Source organism: Budorcas taxicolor, chromosome 3, assembly GCF_023091745.1.
Source record: "Budorcas taxicolor isolate Tak-1 chromosome 3, Takin1.1, whole genome shotgun sequence".
In the NCBI taxonomy this organism is placed as follows: Eukaryota; Metazoa; Chordata; class Mammalia; order Artiodactyla; family Bovidae; genus Budorcas; species Budorcas taxicolor.
The window spans coordinates 24,608,229-24,624,789 of record NC_068912.1 but is presented as its reverse complement, the minus strand read 5'-3'; the positions used below and the strand labels follow the sequence as shown (position 1 = coordinate 24,624,789).

At 40.3% G+C, this 16,561-nt stretch overlaps 1 protein-coding gene across 2 annotated transcripts in view; it reads right to left on the bottom strand.

Moving 5' to 3' along the window:
* TBX15 (T-box transcription factor 15) overlaps nt 1-16,561 on the bottom strand; it is a 124,584-nt gene that overhangs the window by 51,779 nt on the left and 56,244 nt on the right. The window contains exons 1-2 of one of the 2 annotated variants that reach the window (XM_052636845.1): nt 14,422-14,618; nt 232-445 (exon numbers count right to left, since the gene is read on the bottom strand). In XM_052636845.1, coding sequence (XP_052492805.1) covers nt 232-332 — 101 coding nt within the window. In that variant the 5' untranslated portion in view covers nt 333-445; nt 14,422-14,618. Of the gene's footprint in view, nt 1-231; nt 446-14,421; nt 14,619-16,561 lie in introns of those variants that run through there. The other variant, XM_052636844.1, reaches the window with a different exon arrangement.

The following is a 16,561-nucleotide window of genomic DNA, read 5'->3' as shown; positions in this document are numbered from 1 at the left end:
AATGTTTGTGAGGGTAGAGGCTATTTAGGTTTCAGTGATCCTTGGAGGGAAATAGCAAAATCCAATAAACACAAAAAAAGCATTTTATCAAGATATCCAGATGCTGAAAAGTGAATGGGAGTGGCTTTGGCTTCACCAACGCCACCTACCACAAATAAATAAAAAGAAAAATAAGCTCCTAAGTTTGTTCTCCTGGTCTTTGAATCTGGCTATTAAAGGAATTGTCCTTACCTGCCTGCTTTGGTGATAATCATCTCAGTTCCAATGTCATGGAACCTCTTCCAGAGGTCAGCACATTGTAGCTCCACCTGAATCTCTTCCATGGAAGACATAGCGGCAGGCACGGGGCCTGCAGCCCCAGGGCCCAGGTCAGCGTGAGTGTCAAAGGAGCAGGAAGTCCGCTCAGTGAGCACCTCGGAGTCGGAACCTGTGCTCTGCTCGGAATCTGCAAAATAAATAATTGAGCCTTAGGTGAGAAACTGCTGACTCCCCCCATGCCCCTGGCCTCAAAAAGATGGAGGCAGGGTGGGGGGCACGATGGGGTGGGGAGAAGGGTAACAAAAGGAGGCTTAAAACTGGGAAGCTCCAGTGCACAGTACTCAGGGTATTTTTTTTTTATGGTTTGTTTTTGTGATTTACGATCTTCTTCCAGGTTTCGTGTTTCCAACATGACATCTGGCATTTTAGTAAGTTCTAGCAACAGCTGAAGAAAATTGGTCCACAATAGGCAATAGAAAGAGTATGAATGTCACCGTGTTGAAGGGAATAAAACCAAACTGGGGCAACAAAATAAACAAGGCCAAATTTTAAGAAAGAATCATCATCACAGACTCCAGCTGCAAACCCAGATTAGACTTTTCAACTTGGGGGAAAAGATTCCATGCTAACAGCAATGTATTCTTGAATTCCATATGTCCATCAGTCAGTTACTTTTAAACACAGCAACTTTTCCTCCATTTATATATCCTGGTCATCACAAGTAATGAAAAGCTGTTTGGGATCTTCAGAAACACCTTGTTGTATATTTGAGTAAATGGCTTTCCCTAAAGCCCAATCAGGCCATTTTGGATTTTAAAAAAAACAGTCTGTTGTGAGGCAAGGATGTAAGCATATGGAAAAGGTTACCCCAAGAAGGCGGTTAAAACAAAGGGAATAAATGAGTTTAGGAGACACCTTGATTGGTTTCTGAAGTATGGGTAGAGGGGAGGGCTGATCCAAACAGGAAGGTAGGATTGAGAGCAACCAAATAAAACGCTGGCATGCTGGGCCAGACGGTCCTTTCCTCCTGCGTCTTCTATTCTCAAAGAAGGGGCAGGGTTGGGGGTGGGGGAGTAGGGAGGATGCAGACAAAAGAGAATGCTAGAGGCAGATCTGTAATTTTTCAGAATGTACTTTTAGAAAAATTGTATCTCCTAATATTTTCCAAACTTGGAGTAGCTAGTAGTTTCCTCATGTCAAATGATACTGCAAACCCAGAACCTATTTCTTCCACTCATCCTTAACATCTAGGATTCTGATTTCTACCCCCTAATTAAATACATACATAAAGAAAGATTAAAAACAACAATGTCTTATTCTGACAACTGGCTTTTCAATGCTGTCAAAGGTCAGGACCTCTTGGGCACCAGTCCTTGACATTAACATGACGGAAGAAGACTGGGACACAATGCCAGACCATCTCGTGGCCATCCTCACTAACTGGAGCAGGTTTCCAGGCCTATGAACAATGCCTCTCACGACACCTTTACTTTTCTTTCCTTCCAGTCCTAAAGTGTTCCTCTCTCAAGCCCAGGCAGCATTCCTAGCAAGAATCTATCACAGCTTTGCAAGCCCACTGGAAGCCAAGTGTCGTTTTTCTCCATCCTCTCCAATTCCTAACCCTCACTGCTGAAGACATTCAGCACACCGCAGAACTGAACCAAGCTCCCAGACAACAGGGAAGCCTCTGCCCATAATCTTTAGTTTATCCACAATCACTGATCCAGTCATCATCTTCATCAAAAACATTAAAAAGTTGTATAGCCAGATTTTCCATGTCTAAGCATATCATTTTATACCTTGGACTAAACAGAAGCTAATGTTGGTCTCTTCCAAGTACAGAAAAGTGGAGCTATTCATCTAAGGTGACAGCTGTAGTTGAGTGACAAATCTCTACCCCAGCCTGAGTTAGTGTGCCTTTCAGCAGAGCCATGACATCATCACGCACTCTCCAAACAATAGTAATCCAACCCCCTGAGGTGTGGATTACCAAATCCCATTTTGTTTCTGTGATATCCCAAGAGCTCCTTGCTTACTAAAATTGTGACTTTTTCAAGATCTTCTCAAAGCAAGATTTTTAAAAAACAGTCTTGTCCTACTTTTGAGAGCAAAGTACTCTGAAATCTCCCTATCATAGCATGCTATGATTGTGAAACAATTGGAAATAAACAACCTAAGTAGAGCCCAGCAAAAATTTTTGACACCTGATTTCTCTAGCATGTGTTTAGGAAGGAGGAAAGAAAGGAAAGATACTGCCGCACTAAGTGATCAATTTCTAAAGATAGCCAAATTGAGGTAGGGATTAGAATGGGAACGGTGGCTGCAGAGTAAAGAAGTAAAAGTCTCTGTTCTTAATTCCTTTCATCATCTGGAATAAAATAGGTATTCAGAATGTAACATTAAATGGACTAATGAATAACCTTGGGCAAATTATTTAGCCACATCGGACCTATTTCTTCATAGTACGATTAGAAGGACTGAACTGAAAACTTTCATAATCTCTTCTACCTCTAGTGGTTTGAAGAATGTAAGAATCCTTCTTAATGCAACTTTCAGGATTAACCCAGGCTACCTCAATTAGAAGCATCATTTTTTTTTTAATTCTACTTCAAAACTTTAGGAAAAAGTCCAAAACACATGTAAATAAGTCAAAAGAGATAAGCTTTTTTAAAGATCATTATACAAATTGCTTAATTGGGACTTTAGTTCTAAGTACTCAGTGGCCGACTATTTCTAATAGACTGTTAGCTGTTCAATGGTTTGTTTGGTTTTTTTTTTTAGATAAAACACCAAAACCATGATTCATGAACGAAAAATTCGATAAGTTGGACTTGAAAACAAATCGCAGAAGCATCAAATTATAAACTGTCTGGGCAAGATAATGAAATGAGGAAATGACTGAGGATCCAAATTCACATTATCATAGGAGTTGAGGAATTGAGTATTCTGTTTATAGTTTCAATCAAATCCATCAATAAGCACCTATCAGCATGTGGCCCTACACAAGGTACCATGTAGATAATCTGAAACAGAATCCAGACCTTGAGAAATTTCCCAGTTAGTTAGTGTTGATTAATTACGTGTTTATTGAATGCTTATTATGTGCCCGGCACTCTGCTAGATTCTGGAAAATACTGAAGTACACAATGGATCTCTTTACAGAACAAGTAGAAACTGGAAATGTTCATAAATAATCAGAGACTGAGACAAATACTACCATGCAGTTCTCCATACCATTACATATTTTTCTGTATGTCACATAGGAATTCAGGGAAGAAAGAGATCTAAGGGGGCTGGAACAGTCCATGGTTACTAAGAAAGGAATGGACAAGATGTGGAGGCAGAGGCACTATTTTCCCATGAAGAGGCTTTTCAGAGACAGTTGTTTGCCTGGAAATACTCTGTGCTCCTGAAGTCTCACTCCCTCACAAAATAAAGCCCAAACGACTTCTACATACAGAATGCAGGCACCAGCCCACATGTTCAGTCACATGAATGTAGCATGTAATTTTCCATCCTTGATTAACTGTCATAGGTTGGAAACAAAATTAATATTATAGCTTATATAGTTTGTTTTTTCAGAAAGGAACATGTATGTTTTATTATAGAAACTGTAGATGATCAAAAAGACAGAAAAAAAAATCACTTTTAATCTCATCATGTAGAAATAAACACACTTTTGTGAGTGTAGCATTTTAGGGTATTTTCTGCAACTTTTATTTACTAACTTCATCTTTCTAAAAGATTAATTTACATTTATAGATATTAACTGACATATAACCTAATGTTAGTTTCACATGTACAATATGAAGATCCAATGTATGTATATACTGTGAAATAATCATCACAATAAATCTAGTTAACATCTTTCACCACACCTAGTTATTTTTGTGTGTACAATCAGTATTTTTAAGATCTCTCTTCCTAGCAAGTTCAAATATACAGTACAATATTATTAATTATAGTCACCATGCTGTACATTATATCCTCAGGACGCATCAATTTTAATAACTAGAAATTTGCACCTTCTGACCATTTTACCCATTTCACCTCCCCTCCAGCTCCTGACTCTGGTAACCAACCAATTTGTTCTTTGTAGCTAAGAGTTTTGGAGAAGGAAATAGCAACCCACTCCGGTATTCTTGCCTGGAGAATCCCATGGACGGAGGAGCCTGGTAGGCTGCAGTCCATGGGGTCGCCAAGAGTCAGACATGACTGAGCGACCTCACTTTCACTTTTCAATTTCATGCATTGGAGAAGGAAATGGCAACCCGCTCCAGTGTTCTTGCCTGGAGAATCCCAGAGACGGGGGAACCTGATGGGCTGCCATCTATGGGGTTGCACAGAGTCAGACATGACTGAAGCGACTTAGCAGCAGCAGCTAAGAGTTTAGGGTTTTTTGTTTGTTTTGTGCTTTTTGTTTTTTAGATTCCACACATTTGAGATCATGCAATATCTATCTTTCTCTATTTGATTCATCTCACTTAACATAATGCCCTCAAGATCCGTCTGTGGTGCTGTAACATAATAACAGTTATTAAAAATTACATTTACAGTTATTAAAAATATCAACAGAGCTTTCCTTTTTATGTCTGAATAACATTCAATTGTATGTATATATATATATATCACTGATTCTATATAGTTGGTTTTTAACTCCTAGAGCAGTGAGGGCTACCTGTGACATTAACTACTCTACAGTACCCTTAAAATAGTCATCTCAGAGTCCAGATCAACAGTCGAGGTAAAAATAAAATTTATGCCTTTGTAAAGTACATTTACAAATCAGTTACATAAAATATTTAGGCTAGCCAGATAAATTATTTCATCTGTTAATCGGAATGTACACTCAAGTTACCTAAGTGCATAGTGAATACGTTATTTCAATTAAGTCAGGTCCTCCATTCAGAAATATAATCTCTTTTGAAGATCAGAAAATACTTCTGTGTTTTCAAGGTTCTTTCATTCTTGGCAATTTGTGACTTCCTGCCTTCAAAAAATAACCATTAAGAACTCATTTGAAGGACCTGGATAGATGTTTTGGCTATCAGATGTCTCTTGTGAACAATATTGTAATGAGGGAAGTTTTAGGAAATTAGGAACATAAATGAAAAGTTACATATAACTAAGGAAGTTAAAAGAGAAAACTTTGGGAACCTGCATTAAGCCAGTTACAGTCACTGGAGAACATCATGTGACTCAGAGTCAAACCAACATATCTATTGCTTTCCAAAAGAGAATCTAACCATCAGTTCATAGGGTCACTCATTTTCTATCTCTGACCTATTTTGTATCAACAAGCTGGATACTGAAACACTAAGTTCTCAGAGAAAGCTCAGTTTAACTTAGAGAAAACTCCAGTTCTCAATCCATGTAAAACATAGCAATAATAAAATATTTTCTTCCTTTATATTTTACATATTATCTAATATATGGCATATATGTTTATGCCAATTTTGTGGGTGAGGAAATTAAGACTAAGAAAAACCAAAAACAACATGGCCTATGAAGTTGGTCTTCTGCTTCCTGAATCAATGATCAGGCCTCCCCAAGATCATACTACATTCATCCTTGGCCAAAGCAGTCAGCAATTCTGTAACACCCTTCAACTGTTTTGGCTGGCCATCCTCACAACTGAAATGGCTTAAATGTTTGATTTCGGCCAAATCACATAACTGGGTTTCCCTGGTGGCTCAGTGGTAAAGAATCTGCCTGCCAATGCAGGAGACACAAGTTCGATCCCTGGGTCAGGAAGATCCCTTGGAGAAGGAAATGGCAACCCAGTGCAGTATTCTTGCCTGGAAAATCCCATGGACAGAGGAGCCTGGAGGGCTACAATACATGGGAAGGCAAAAGAGTTAGACATAACTTAGCGACTAAACAACAACAAGAAGTCACTTAACTATTCTGGTCCCTATTTTCCTTAATCTTTATAGCACAGCACGTGCACATATAATTAGGGGTACTATAAAGTCCCCTTTAAGCTTAATGTTTAATAAAGGATTTGTAGTACAGCTTAAAGACCACCAAGTCTAACAGCAGCAACCCAAGCATGATAAACTGATTCAGTTGACATGTATAGGAAAAGCCTGTATTATGTGTTCTTTGACTTAATTTCAAAATTAGATATTATGAAAACATATTTCATGGGTGTCCCTGGTGGCTCAGCAGTAAAGAACCCGCATGCAAGTCAGAAGGCGTGAGTTCAATCCCTGGGTCGGGAAGATCCTCTGGAGGAGGGCATGGCAACCCACTCCAGTATTCTTGCCTGGAGAATTCCATGGACAGAGGAGCTTGGTTGGCTACAGTCCATACAGTGGCGAAGAGTCAGGCATGACTGAAGCGACTTAGCATACACACACTGGCCAAACATATATCAGAGTCTGCCAGGTGAATTTCATCTCCACTTCACTAATAATTTTAAGTAATCATTTATTACTACAGTTAACAAGGCATATTTACTTTTGGGGCTTGAAAAACCAAGAGTAGGGTCTTGGAAAGCTACCTCATTTTGCAGTACCTCAGTTTCCTTATCTTTACTATCTCCTTATTTTACTATTAGAGTCAAGGGGAAGATACCTTCCTTCTCAAAAACTACATTTATATCTTTATGATAAAAACAGAATCTAATGTTATCAGCAGAATAACTTTGGACAGTGAGATAAATATAAGCTCATAAGAACTGTCCCAACCAAAGAATTAATGCATGCATACTAACTCACTTCAGTCATGTCTGACTCTTTGCAACTCTATGGACTGTAGCTCGTCAGGCTCCTCTGTCCATCGGATTCTCCAGGCAAGAATATTGGAGGGGGGTGCCATGCCCTCCTCCAGAGGATCTTCCCAACTGAAGGACTGAACCTACATCTCTTAGTCTCCTGCATTGGCAGAAGATTCTTTACCACTAGCGCCACCAGGGAAGCCCAGAGAGTTAGCAGTCAACATATATTGAGCACTTCACTGGCATTCTCTGCTAAGACTTTACACACATATCATCATTTAACAAAACAACTCTGTTACTATTATCTCCATTTCAAGTAATATTGACAGCCTAATTCAGATTACATCAGTTCTACCTCCTAAGGATTGCAGGCGTATTAAACTATATTTACTGTTAGTTTTATTCCACCAAACATTTCTGCTTTGTATAGATCAGGTTGTATATGAATGTGCCAAGACAGATAAAACCAGTTCTTGCTCTGAGGGAGCTCACAATGATAGGAAAGACACAGAACCTGTTACAGACAGTGGTCTTTGATAGGTGCTCTGACGAACGTAGGAGCAAAGCACTAATGGAAGCTCTGAAGAGCAAACAAGCCAATGGATGAGAGGATCGAAATGAGGTGAAATTTAAGAGTGGGCTTGAAATCTATATGAGCTTTATATGTGTTTAATATGAGCAAGCAAAGAAATGATGGGGACAGAATCTCAGGCAGTGGGAACAGCAGTAAGAAACTGTCATCTTTAGAAAATTACAAGCACACTGATATGGCAAGAGCTTAAAATACATAAGGAAAGAGGGAAAGTGAGATAAATTGGAAAAATCAGGTTCAACTCAACTAGACAATGACTTACTGGTACATGATAAATGTACCGATTACTCTTCTATCGACAGATTCTTGAGACATCATCGGAGAAAAAACAAAAAACCCTGGCCTCATGGAGTTTATATTTTAGGAGGAATGTGTGTGTGTCATAATATAGAGTTTAGACTTTATTTTGTTTACACCAAAGTTTTCTTTTAAATGAAGGTAAAAATAGCTTGGTGTTCCCTTCTAGGCTATGAATTCCATAAACTGAGCTTCACACTTTGCTACATCTCCTGAATGAATGATACATGATAGCCTGGTTTCAATGTGGAAGACTGGTGGTAGAAGCCTACTCCAGAGTCAGATAAGAGATGCTGAATTTTCTGAGATTAGACAGACAGTGACTTCCATGAGACTGGACCTTAGATGTCACATTTTAAGCCAAAGGAAAAAGTAGTTTGAGACAAAAGAGAAAGACCCAACCCAGATGATCATCAAACAATCGTTTTTGTTTTTGTTTCTGCCAATAACTGGGACATGACTCTATTGAGCACCACCCTCTATCAGATACTGGTAGAGCAACCACTCCTTGATCTACATCTAAAGTCCCAAAGTCTCTAAAACCAATACCCCCACAGTCATCTCAGGGCCCCCATTCATACCACTGCAGACATCAGAAGCTTATAACCCAGGCAGCACTCTCTGTACCTGGCTCAAGTAATTCCTATTTCCAGAGGACCTCTGCAGTGGAATTTGGTCCTGGGACATCAGATTTTATCAGGTAGCTTAGCAAAATCTGGTGATGAAACTTTTTATAGAGTAATTCTAAATATGGCAGAGGCAGAACATTTGGCACGGACCTGAGTGCGGACTGAGCCCAAATTTGATACCCCTTCCAGAGCTTCAAGGGAATGAACTATAACCCAGGTTGGATTAAACTAAAATTATGATGATAGCAAACACTCAAATGAGCCTGTTAGATGACTTTAGTAATGGAATGAAGTCTCTGAGCCCTCCATGCAGTCCAAGTTTTATTTGGGAAAAGGGGGGCAGTAACCTGAAGCCTGCAATTCCCATGCCAATAATCCAATTAAGGAGACTGAGAGCACATATCCTTCAGCTGCCTAAAGCACTCTGCACCTGACAACCAGCACCTCTCTCACTGACAAGCAGACCACAGGCAAGGACCCAATGTCATCCCTGTGATCTAAGCCTTTTAAAGAGGCTTTGCAAAGAAGTGGCAGCAGTCATTTTTATATCTGTTTCTTGTTGATCAGACAAAGGCTCAATGTCACCAAAGGTTCAGCCTCTAGTGCTCCAGCATGCTTTAAAGGTGGAAGCAAACAAAAGAAGAGAAATAGCAGGCACTACACTAAATAGTTGGTATACATCTATATGTAAGCCTCATGCAATTTTCACAGAAAATCCTATGGAATTACTGCTGCCATTTTATAAGTGAGGAAACTGAGGTTTGGCAGGATGAAGAAGCTTTTCCCACATTATGTAACTAGCAGGGGTCAGAGTGGGATTTGAGTTAGTCTGACACTGCAGGCAATGCTCTTTCCACTATCGACTGTTGCCCAGTTTTTAGAGCTAGTCCTGCAGGGTTGTGAGCTTCCCACTCTGAAGTGGGAAACACAGAGCTAATGTTCAGGCTGCTGGGTGAGAAGATAGCTCTATGGAAGCTAAAACACTATGCATCCTCAGAAAAGAGAAAATTCAAACCAAGGTCAGGTGGGAATTTTCCTTTCTCAGTCAGAGGGCAGTTACCTTCAGGAATATTTTAGGTCTCTTCACCAACTTAACATTATTTAACACATAAATACAAATGTAAAAGGCCCTTTTTGTTGTATTTCACCTCCTGTTTCCAGCCCTCCCTGGGTAAAAGATCCAAATGTGACAGATCACTAAAGATCACTCTTATGCTTTAGCCGAGAAATTAAGTAAAATAACATTAGAAGATACTTGGATTGGAAAATGTTTGGACTTTGTGAAATGTGAAATGACAGCATGGAAAGACAAGAAAACACAGCTGAAATAGTTCCTATTTGTGCATAATTTGGTTTATTTAGGCTGAGGTCAGAGTTCAGGGCACAAAAGCTTTTGATAGTCTTAAATGTATACCTATACTTAAGGAGAAATCATCTGATAATAACATGTGAAAGCACTTTATAAACAGTAAAGCATCAAATTAACATATAAGGTTACAAGCCAATGATCACTTTACTTGGGGAGGCTAAGAATAAATAAGGACAACTAGGGGTCCTGGATTTTTCTAGAACAATCCGAAGTTCAAATATTTTATTTCTTCCCCCCACCCCCATAAAATTACAAGTTCTGAGACCAACTCTTGGTTCAAAAAATATTCTTAATCAAAGTACAGAAAATGCATAAATGGAATAACCAAAAATTGATCATAAGCTACATGGCAATATTGAAATCTAAAAACCTCTTGCCCCAGAGGTCTTCTAAAATTTGATCCTGGTTGACTGGGTGGTCTTCAAGATTGACTAGTCAATTTTAGGCCAGCAGCTGTCAACACATGTCCCTCCTCGAGGCTCATGGCATTTTTTCTGGGTGAATTGACACATTAGCTCATCCCTAAGCCAGTGCTTGTTTGCTCTTTGCAACCACAACTACTCCCAACCTCCTACCACCACCCCCACTTCCACTGTAGCCACCACTATAACACCATCAAATATCTGCCAAATTTCCATGATGTGCAAAGGAGGCCTTCCCCTAAAGGCTCTAGAAGAACTTGCTCTACCTTGTAAGGCTATTCTTACTGAGCACCAATAAATAAACAAATCCATGCTAATATGCTAAAGGGAAAGAATTAAGCAGCTGACTTGCAATCAACAACTGTAATTTAACTATGACTCCTGGAGTGAGTGCGCTTGGAAGTGGCAATTTCAAACATGTAAGTAACACAGACATTCAAAGATAGCCAGGAACATGCCATATCCTTCAATTATATTCAGGACACCACCAGCTACACTCAGTTTAAAATCCACCCAACCTATCAAGATAAATATAACGAACCATCTTGTTTAATTAATAGAAGAGCCATGTGGCTGGAAAATGTAACAACCTCTCCAGTAATTTTCTAAATTTATCCATTCAATCAATCACTCATTTATTCAACAAATACTTATCGACTATCTAGCCTGGGCCCACAAGTGTGTTAGATACTGTGAAGGCACAAAATGAAACAAGCTATGTTCCTATGTCCTCAGGAATCTACAAAATCACTTAGGAGATAGGTCAGGTTAATTAGGAATCTAATATTAACAGAACAGTTAAAATCCAGCAGGGCATACAGCATGCTGAGGGACTGCAATTCAAAAAATGAAGTTCTGAAGTTCTTTTTTCCCAACTGTCTAATCTTGAACAAGTCATTTAACCTCTATATGCCTTAGTTTCATCATTTACAAATTGAGGGGATCATTAGCACCTACTTTGTGAAATTTCTATGACTCACTAACAAAGTGTGTCTGTGGGTTTATGTAAATACTTTATCAGTACTGAAAGAGACTGCTGTGTCGTTGTTATTCAGTCACTAAGTCGCGTCCAACTCCTTGAGACTCCATGGACGGCAGCCCACCAGGCTCCTGTCCATGTGATTCTCCAGGCAAGAATTCTGGAGTGGGTTGCCATTTCCTACTCCAGGAGCTCTTCCTGACCCAGGGGTTGAACCCACATGTCTCCTGCATTGGCAGGTAGATCCTTTACCTCTGAGCCACCAGGGAAGCCCAGTAAAAGGGGTACATAAATGCTGATTTTCATTATTATCCAAAAGGAGTATCAACAAAATGGTGTAGGAATTGTGAGGTGACAAGAACTTCTTCCAGCACAAGGGTCTTCTCTGTGCCTAATGACGAGATATCTTCAAGATGACAAGGAAGAGAGAGGGAAAGAAGAAGAAAGATATTCCAGGGAAAGGGAATTTTATGGCAGAGGCATGGTAGTAAAGTCTATCAGACAGGTTTAGAGAACAGCTAGTAATTGAGACCACATTGGTGTGATTTATCTTGAATCCTCAGCACCGGGGACAGTGTCTGGCATCTATTATGCACTCAACAAAGTGTTGTTTTTATTGAATTAATGAATGAAGGAAGGAAGTGCTATATGTTTAGCAAAGCAAGAGAAGAGGTGTGGCCAGGGAAGGCTGGAACGATATCAACAATCTTGAATGCTGTTCGTCTTCTGATCTTCTTCAGGAGACCAAAATATCCCCACTAATGAGATGTCTTAATTAAATACCATGTTCCCAGTGAAAACTGAACAGGGTCACCTCCATGCATAATTTAAGTTTTTGGAATATCACTAGCTATTCCCTCCAGGACTATGAGTTTTTTTATTAAAACTAATTGGCAACATTCAACCTGAAATCTTTCAGGGGCATCAGGGAATTCGGTCACCTCTATGAATAGCAATCAGTCAGTCATCTTAAAAATTCCTGACACTAACTCTCCTCCACAAGGACTTAAGGAGAAAAGGTGCCTGTGATAGTGAGAGTAAAATGAGGAAAGGAGCAAGCCCTTCTACAAGTGCTGGAACTGGTGATGCTTGTGTGTGTGTGTGTGTGTGTGTGTGTGTGTGCACGCACATGTGTGCACACACTCTTTGGCAGGGTTGCGGGGATGCAGAGATGACTTATCCTTCAGGAAAAGGATGACTCCTGCACATAGAGCTGCTGCACCCTCCAGACCCGCACAGCAAGTGTCCCTGCTATCTGTGATGAAGTGGGGTTTCCAGAGAAGCTGCCAAGAAAGGGAAGGAGCACAGTCCCTCTTCAGAATCACAAAGACCCAGCTTTATGACTGGGCTAGTTACTTAACCCACCGGCGTCAATTTCCTCAATAAAGCAGATATGTCCATGGCTCTCAGCAAAGCCCCTGGCACAGTGTAGGAGTATATTAGACATTAGTTCTATCCATAATTTGCAAAAGGAGGTGGCCACAGGGTTAGATCTTTCCCTAATCACTTCCCAATCCATATTTGAGAGGGAGAAAGAAGGTTCTTTCAAAAAGACAAAACCAAATTCTAGCAAAGAGAACTTAGGATGTAGAACTGAAAAATATCACATAATGAAGACAACAGTTCAGGGCCTAGAACAAAAGCTATCAGAATTGAATGTGTTAGAAGGAGAGACTGTGGAAAAGCAGAAGGAGGGAAAACAAAGGAACAGTGGAAATGCCAGCTAAGAAGGCTGGTTTTCATGTGGGTCTAATCCCTTGGACTGCAAGGAGATCCAACGAGTCCATTCTAAAGAAGATCAGTCCTGGGTGTTCATTGGAAGGACTGATGTTGAAGCTGAAACTCCAATACTTTGGCCACCTGATGCGAAGAGCTGACTCATCAGAAAAGACCCTGATGCTGGGAAAGATTGAGGGCAGGAGGAGAAGGGGACGACAAAGGATGAGATGGCTGGATGGCATCACCAACTTAATGGACATGAGTTTGGGTGAACTCCAGGAGTTGGTGATGGACAGGGAGGCCTGGTGTGCTGCAGTCCATGGGGTCTCAAAGAGTCGGACACCACTGAGCGACCAAACTGAACTGAATCCTGGTCTATGATGGCTGCCACACTAGTTGAGAAGGAAAATGACTAGAACCTGAAAGAAGAGAAAACAGGGTGGACCACTGAGAAGAGATGTGTGTTGAATCTTCAGTAAGGAAATAGGGCCAGGGAAGCAAATTCTAGCCCTGAAGAGAAAAGCAGAGTGATCATCCTTGGCTGAAGAAGCAGCCCAGGGGCACTGCTCCACAAGAGGTGGGAACGACAGGGAAGAGCTGGGAGCCAGCAGGGTCCCCTGGCCCCAGATTGACAACCTTGTCAAGAGTACTTACGCTCTGGCTCAGGCTAAGGAAAACACACCCTGAGGAGGCAGCAAAGGTCTGGTGCCTAAGGGAGTCTCCCAGAGAGCACACAGGTGAGATCTAAGATTGTGCATTATAACCCCTTTGACAGGTGAGATTACTGAGACCTAATCTAGGTGCCCAGGGCCACTCACACAGGAGCATCAGAGAGAAGAAAAGGACTCTGGCCTCTCTTACCCTAAAGCAGGAATTCATCCACCATCCACTCCACTCCACTTCATCCATCCACTCCAAAAATCCTAAAATTGAATTCTTTAACAGTAGAAATGAACCCACTTTGGGGACACAGGGCAAGCATTAACAGTGAGATAAACACTCTGGATTAATTGTATTCGTAGCAGTATCTTTATGTTTACAATTTACCAACCCCTCCTTGAGACACTTGCCAATCTTAGAATCCCACCTTCATGTCCCAAGTCCCCAACGAAATTCCTCTGCAAAAGCCCACCTCCCACGTCTCTCCTGCCTTCTTTCTTTCAAAGCCCTCCCCAGAGAGAGTGAGTCATCAAAGGAAGCCAACCTGGTGGATTTTTTTGGTGATAGCCAATAAGAGGGTGGAGCAGTGTTAAAAAAGAAAGAAAGCCTAACACTATCTTCTAGGTAAAGGCTGCTTTGGGAATTCCACGGTCAAAATTCCTACCCTCATTTCTGACTCTTTGAGTCTTCTTGACTAGGTCACTTAATTCCATTCACTCCTCGGCCAACACCTTGGCTATACAGCATGCCTCTGTTTTTCCCCAGGCCTACCTACCTTGAACGGTCAGAATGACCTTTGAAGAAACAGTGTCCTCCAAGTGTGTCAGCAATTCAGAAACTGACAGCTTCTAAAATAGCTGGTGTGTTGTTGGGTGTCTGTTGCCTTCTGAAGGAGTGGTGGTGTCGCCGAGGCAGCAGGATTTCCTTGCCAAGGTTGTTCCTACCCTCCTCCCTGTGAGGCTCTGCACAGCCTCTCCCTACTCCAGCCCAGAAAGACTTCGAGCCCAGGGGCCGTGGCATTTAAACACTGTCAAAGTTCCCACTTCAATCCCCCTCGTGGTGCCAGTTCAGCAACTGTCATGATGACCCAGCCTGAACTGTATTTAGAAGCTCTGGACTTGGTACCATGTCCTAGCCCATCTCAGAGTGACAAGAGATTTCCTGAGCACCTGGGCCTGTGATTCAAGGGCTCCTCCTCCCAGAGAATGAGAGTCAAAAGCACTTTCCTAATGGTCCGTTTCCTTCTCAGGAGGGTACCCACTGGTTGGAGGATTCTCTTAAAGAGTCAATCTACATAAACATTATCATACAATGCTATTTTAAAACTCAGTGACTCTTTCATAAAGTTTATAAGATGTGGTAGAGGAAACAGAGAAAACCAGTTAGAAAGTGGGTTTAGTGCTCTGTTTATGGACTATGCTTACAAAGACACATTTCCCTGGGATTACACCCTGGGAATGCTCAGAATCTACCAGATATTGCCAGTGAATGGAGAGACCCAGCCTATGACTCAGCTTCTAGGGACACTGTGTAATAATTCACCTCATCTTCTCAGCAGGCTCTGTGCCAGTCTTGAAAGTAGCCTACTGGAGTCCAAAAAAATTTATAGGGGATTCCTGGTTAGTGGTTAACAAAATAAATTTTAATTTATTTGCACTTTAATATAATCTCCACCAGGCAAGCAGACTGATAATTATATAACACTAATAGGTTGGGCTGTCAGTTTTGACAGTCACTGCACAGACTGTGGGTCTAGGTCCTCAACTCTGCTAGACCACAGGAGAGAGAAAGGCCTTTTTTCCCAACTGACCCTCAACTCTCTGCCCCTGTGTCCCTGAGCAGAGTCCCTTGGAGATACCCTGTCATTTAAAAGGCATCAAAGTTTGGCCTCTTCCCATTTCTGGGCAAGGGCCCAACACTCAGAGAATGTGGTTTTAGGATCATGGCATCTAATCCATTCAAGGATTATTTTTCCCCCCTACTGCTCAGATGGGTGTGTTAATCATCACCTCCCTTTGTTCTGTAATAAATTCAGCCCTGGCTAATTCCAAGCCTCTATGCATCACTGAAGTTTAAAGATGGCATTTTGACAGGTCAGATATTTAGAATCAACAGACCACCAACCAGTCAAAAACCTTAAGGAGTTTTAGGAACATGTGGAAGTAATTTTTTCTAAGAATTCACAAGTCTGAAGGATGAGATCTTATTGATGGCATGTGGGCTGTTGTAGGTATTAAAGTATTATTTTATATGCCATATTCTACATGTAATCAAAATTGATTTACAGTGAAGGCAGATTTTCCTTATTATACCAAATATTGCACATTATCAGATATAAATTACAATGGAATACACACTATATCACATCTTTAAAATAAACCAATAAAAGACTGAAATAAAATTATACGTGAATGTGCAATGACTACATATGTAAAATACAATGACATGGGGTAGGGAATTTCAGAGAAATCAGAATATTTTATGTGACTTGGCTATATATCTACATTTTAATCATCTCAATTGCATGTACTGCATTTTTTGTAAAGAAAAAATTATCCCATAAAATCTTAATTTCTAAATTTTTATTTTATTTTTAAGAGAAATATTGGTTTTAATTAAATATAGGATAAACTCTAGCCTAAAAATTAGCAAAATAGTTTAAACAAGACACAATTTCCACCTCCCATACTTTCTTATATGGCTTCAATTATTAAAAAAAAATTATGAAAATGTTAAAACAAAAATAGAAGCCTGAGATATTTTTAAATGTATAAAAACTCCCACAAAATCTTTCAGCATTGTTTCTTATTTAACAAAATAGCATCAATAGGAAGAGTAAAAAGTGTTAAAAACCATTATGACAACATTTCTGAAATTAGGGATAAATTTCTAATTTTTTAAATTGAGAGGTCATT